At 42.5% G+C, this 6,000-nt stretch overlaps 1 protein-coding gene across 1 annotated transcript in view; it reads left to right on the plus strand.

The window, feature by feature from the left end:
* Positions 1-5,675, plus strand: part of LOC115784903 (cell death activator CIDE-A-like) — a 58,172-nt gene extending 52,497 nt beyond the window's left edge. Inside the window, exon 5 of the mRNA XM_030736308.1 lies at positions 5,581-5,675. Within this exon, the coding sequence (XP_030592168.1) occupies positions 5,581-5,653 (73 nt within the window). The 3' untranslated portion in view covers positions 5,654-5,675. The remainder of the gene's footprint in view (positions 1-5,580) is intronic.
* The last annotated feature ends 325 nt before the right edge of the window (positions 5,676-6,000 follow it).

The raw sequence follows: 6,000 nt of genomic DNA on the forward strand, positions 1-6,000 counted from the left end.
CGCCGAGTGGAGAAAAACGGTTAGAGACGTGAACAGGTTGGTGGTGTACCCGGGGCTTCTGCTTAGGACTACGCTTCCTCCTCACCGTCACCCAGCTGGCCTGTTTTCCCTGCTGCTCGGGATCTGCTGGGGGGGAGCTAACGGCGGCTAAGCTACCATGGTCCGCACCCGCTACAGGGGCCTGGCTAGATGCAGGATTTTCCAGGGTGCGGAGCCGAGTCTCCAGTTCAGAAAGCCTGGCCTCCAGAGCTACAAACAGACTACATTTATTACAAGTACCGTTACTGCTAAAGGAGGCCGAGGAGTAACTAAACATGTGACACCCAGAGCAGGAAAGTGCAGGAGAGACAGGAGAAGAAGCCATGCTGGTAGTGAGTCGGCTAAGGGCTAAGCTACTAGCTGAGCTAAGCTAGCGAATTTCTAAAAACAAATAAAGTGAGTAATGTGAATACAGGTGATTCAGCAAAGAGTATGCTATTTAAAGTAGGTGAAGATTACACTAAAATATGTTATCATCCAGATAAATTGAGTTATACAGATATAACAGCTAACAGACAGCAAAACACTGTGCTCCGAAACAGGAACAGGAAGTGATACAATACTGCAGTGAGAGCCAACACCAAGTGGCTGATCTGATCCACCTGATGGTCCCTCTTGGGAGACTTTTTTGTGAGGGCACTGACTTTGGTTTTTGGCATGCCGATTTTTGTGTCTCGAAATGTGCCACAAGCTCCAAACCACAGGTTATACAGGTGCACAAAAAGTGCTGGACTGGTGTAAAAATTGTCACAATAAATATGATAACCAGATCCCAGGTAGCCTTTTTTGAAGAATGACATCACAGCATCAAATGACAGCCCCTTTCTAGTTGCCAGAGTGGACTTGCCTGTGTAAATGCTGAAGTCCACAGTGTAGCCTGTGTTGTCTGAGAGCACAAATAGGTTGATTCCCCACTTTGTGGGTTTGTTTTTTATATATTGCTTTAGAGCAATTCTGGCTTTGGTGGCTACCATGCGTTCATCCACTGAAAGCTGTTGCTGGGGGTAGTATACAGCTTTGCAGGCCACACGTAAGCTGTCGTACAGGGGGCATGTTCTGTGCAGGCAGTCATAATCATCTGTGCCTTTTTTGCTGTCAATGAGAGCATCTTCTGCAAGGTCACTCATATGCATGTTCCAAGTGACGGTGAGGAACCGGTCTCTGGACATGACCTAAGAAGGATATGGCACACGGAAGATGGAACCAGTACACCAGAAATCTCTGATCTTCGTCCGCTTCAGAAGCCCCATTCAAAGCGTCAGCCCAATGTACTGGTACATCTCAGCCTCTGTGATGCCAGTCCATTTGAATTTTTTCCCTGCAGCAATATTGTTGCATTTTTGTATGTGTTTGCACACAGTGTGTCACAGCTGGCGCAGGCAAGGCAGGGAGGACCTCAGTGCAGGACACGACGAGACCAAGGTTAGGTGAAGATTTATTAGTAGTGCTTCACAGTACACTCAAAACATGAAACTTGAAAACTCGAAACCAGAAGACAAAACACACAGCGAAAAACTGACAAGGACCTGAACACTGAACTAAACAACACTGAGACCTAAATACACAGATGGAACGAGGGGGAGTGGAAAACAGCTGAGCACAACAGGTGAAAAGAATAAGACTAATAACACAGGAAGTAAAACATAACAGAAAACACAGGGAACACTGGACTACCAAAATAAAGCAGGAAATACTAAACATAACAGACGCAGACCTAACACCGAAAACTTGAAAAAGGCAATATTACAAAATGAAACAAGGGAAACCAAACCGCACACTCAAACAACAAACAGAGAAACCAAAAGAAACACCAAGAAAACAACCTGAAAAGTACAACAAAAGAAAGCTACATAAAAGAACTCAAAACGCTGGGCCACCAGCCCAGGATCATGACACAGTGTTTTGATGGCTGCTTGGTCAAAAAACATTTTGAACAGTTCAGATGGACCGTCCACATATTCTGACAGAGGTGGCTGCACACCTGGCCTTCTTTTAGGCAGGAAATGTAATGGGAGATGTGGCAAGCTGTCAGGCTCTGTTTCACTTTTCCAGGCAGGTTCATCACCAGAGAGTGTCTCTGACCTGGAGCGCTTGCCTCGTTTTGTTGGAGGCTGACTCCTCCTCCTCTTTCCTCTCCCTCTGCCTCCCTCCAGAGTGCAGGGTTCCTCAGTGGAGGAGGACCCCTCAATTATCTCCTCCTCAACATCAGTAACACTGTACACAGAAGAAATTACATGGTGTTTAGAATGAGAATAATATAATAATAATGCGTATTTGGCACTAAATTATTAGAGTTGTATATTTTCCTTACTTTTCTCTAACTCAAAAAGAAATATATTTCATGAATATATATACATACATGTCATGGAACGGGTCGATGCCTTCAACGAAGTCGGCTTCATCTCCACTGTTGGCCGAATCTGGACCAGATGAGTGGATCGAAACGCCATCTTCATCTTGAGCCGACAGTTTGTTGTGATTTGGCGCTATATAAATAACATTGAATTGAATTGAATTGAATTGAATTGAATTGAATTGAATTGAATCTGGCGCCGTAACTAGTGCCAAAACTTCCTGCAAATTGTACCGTTTGGCTGGTCCGGGTTTTTGCAGTAACATTTTGTGTTCGCGAGTGTGTAGTGTGTCTGTGGCAAGTGTGTAATGCGTGTGATCAGTGTGTGTCTAAATCTAATGCGAACGAGAATGCAATTGTGAGCAAAAGGGCGACTACAAGCAGAGGGAAAAGAAAAACAAATTTCTTGGGAGATGACGTCATTCTTTTGTCATGGTTCATGGTGTGTAAGAAAACGCGAAGTTCATGTTGACAATGTGATGGCGTAAATTCCAACGTAGGCATACCTACATAAGTCTCCTGTTTTGGCCCTCTGTCCCAGCGTCATCCCTTATTTCAATTTTCAGTTTTTTTAAAGCATTCCTGTGCCGCTCCAAACTGAATTGTCACTATCACTAGGTTAGTGCCGACAGCCTGAACAACCCTGTAAAAACAACTGGACCTCAGTTGGGCTTTTTCCCATAAAGCGATATAGCGACAGTGAAATCCTCCGCTGTCACCATGTTCTGTGTACATGAAGCCTTCTTACTGCGTCCCTTCATACACTTTGGCATCACCTAGACCTCACTTTGTCTTCACCCTCCACCCTCTAACCCCCGAACCTCACTTAAACACAGAGCCTGCATACCCGCCCTCTCCACTCCTATCCCCAGACCTCGCTTCGGCCTTTATCAACCTTTGAGACAGCCGACAGCAAGTTTTCTTACACAACTTGGCAACAGTGGCCCAGTAAAAGGAGGAGGGTTTAACTTAGCCAGCAGTCTCACCCCACAGTGTTTTCATTAAATTTGATATTCTAACATTAAACAATACCGGACAAAACTGATCTATGTTATGTGGGTCTAGGCAAAGCATTGAAATTTTTACGTTATTTCATAAAGTTTATTTGTAGTTCTAAACATATTTATGGTGTTTTTTTCCTTCACATTTTGTCTCTCCAAAGATGTTTTTCCTCTCCTGGACCCTCGATTGCAACTACAGTACATCCAAATGAACAATTATACAAATTACAAATTATGACGTCATACAGTGACCTCCATTTTCAGCAGCGGAAAATTTCCCGTATTTTTAAATACAAAACTTGAGTAGGAAGTCCCGTGAACAGCTGATCATATCAGTAAAGCAGCTGCATCAGGATTATAATGTTGTTGTTGTTTGCGCATTTTAACGCAAAGCTGTTGGAGGAAGGATACGGCGCTCTGGGACACATTGAATGCACGATATGTAAGTGTAATTCCTCCGTATTTATATGCAAAAAGAATCATTGCTCTCTCTTATTTGGTTGCAGTTCTAGTGTCATTACAAAATGTACATGCAACTGAGGACACCGGCAGACATTATAAAAGAAATGATATATTTGATAACAAACTTTTATTCTGTCTATAATGATGTCAGAGTGGGTCAGGCTGATTAAAGTGACTCGTCATGCTCCACACTGACACGTGCAATCCTCCATCCATCAAATTAAAATGGAGGCTCCGCCCTTTATTTAGCCATTGCCATGGTGAATCCTGGTATCAGAGCTCTATTGATGATGGCTTTCTTTCCTTACTCACACACGTGCTAACTCAGGGTGAACATACTCTGAGCTGATTGAACTGACTCTGATCAGTTGTTCTGTAACGGGAAACTCAGAGTTGCTGATCTCAGAGTTGATCAACTCGGAGTGTATTTTTAAACTCAGAGTTTGTTGAACCTGCTTCCTGGAATAGGGCCTTGGTGTTGCTTCCAGGTGAGAACAAAATAAATGGCATCTCACAGCTCAACAAATCCTTTTTCCTTTCCACCCGTGTGATACGTTTATAGTACTTATGGATGTGTCGTCACGGTACTTCAGCATGTAGTCAGTGCTACAGAAGTATAGTGAGTGTAAACAAAGTAATGTTTTTTTGTTTGTTTTTTAATGACAGATCATTTCAAATGTAACTTTTCAAGCATCACAACAAATACCAGCAAACACAAACTGTCATTGCACAATTTCTGAGAAGATGTGCATGCTAGCAAGCAGCAGCTGCATTTCTCAGGGAGAGTTACTGAGAGACTCTGAAGACAGATCTAAGAAAGAAGAGAGATTAGTTTATATAAAGACTGCTGATCAGTCTTTATATCTTGATAAACTGCAAACTCACCATTCATATTAGAAAATATCTTGGAAAAAATCTCAAATATAAATAAATTTCTGTCATTCAGAAGTTGCATGAACATACTTTGCAGTTCAGTGAAGTGTTGTGTGGGCTAAACTGCTTAGTTGGACTGGTACAGAGTGGCTGTGATGTTCATGGTCAGTGTTAGGCAACATCAAGGGCAGACATCACTTTAAATTTAAGATGATGATACTGAATACAGTAACTGAGTTTCACATTTATAGTAACTTTATAAAGTCTATTTTTCTGTTCAAAAACTTTATTGACCCCCTTTAGGAAGTGTTAGGAAACCAGGATTCCTCCGTCCCGTTCCCTCCCGGGTTCGTTGATAAAGGAAGGTAAAAGTCAGACTTTCAGTTTCATTCTTAAAATGTATTAATCACCACACATAATACATGAAGGCCAAAAATAATGCAAAATTAAACAAGCATGCTTGGAGATTGCAGAACAATATTCCCTTACCACATTTACACTTTCCCCATCCCAGATGGACCCCTGCAATCTGTCTGTCTGTTCGCGCATCCCTTTTTTATGCCCCTAGGACATGCCCTTATAAGGAATTGTTTTCCCTCGCGGCCAACTTTCCGCCAGTTATACGACCCCCACTGCTCCCGTCAGCTGTATGCAGTGGGAGAAATACTCCCCTTTAGACTTCTTAACCTTCTTTCCCTGATCAGTAATAATCAATTCCTTCAGAAGGTTCCCTCAAAGAAATCAAAAATCTGGAAAGGGTATAGGGGTTAAAAGCCATAATACCTCATGTAACATTGCTTATGTTAATAAGTTCAGCTGGATAAATCTGTTTCTGTGTTTCTCTGTCTTCAGCTCCCTGCTGCGCTGTGTCACCTCTCTAAAAAGACTGGCCGGGCAGCTGCTGCTCTGCACTTCCTCATCATAACCATAGTTCACCAGAGATGCCAGCTGTTAACATCATGTCTGTTTGTGTGGAAGCAGCCGCTCCTTCCTGCTGAGGTGGGACTGACCCAAATGAAGGATTTCCTCTATGTGTAAATAAAGATCATGTTTCAAATGTCTCTCTGTACTGTCTACATATGGATCAGTTAGGAAAGAGAATAGAATAGAATGCCTTTATTGTCATTATACAGAATGTACAATGAGACTGGAGTGGATTATGTGTGTTTCCATGGAAACCTGAGAGGAAAATGTTTCTATCAGGTTACCATTTTTCATAATGTTTTAGATCTGATTTCAGCTGTGAGGGGAAAAAAGTGATTTCTTTGCTTC

The sequence above is a fragment of the Archocentrus centrarchus genome, chromosome 8, assembly GCF_007364275.1.
Source record: "Archocentrus centrarchus isolate MPI-CPG fArcCen1 chromosome 8, fArcCen1, whole genome shotgun sequence".
NCBI classification, from domain to species: Eukaryota; Metazoa; Chordata; class Actinopteri; order Cichliformes; family Cichlidae; genus Archocentrus; species Archocentrus centrarchus.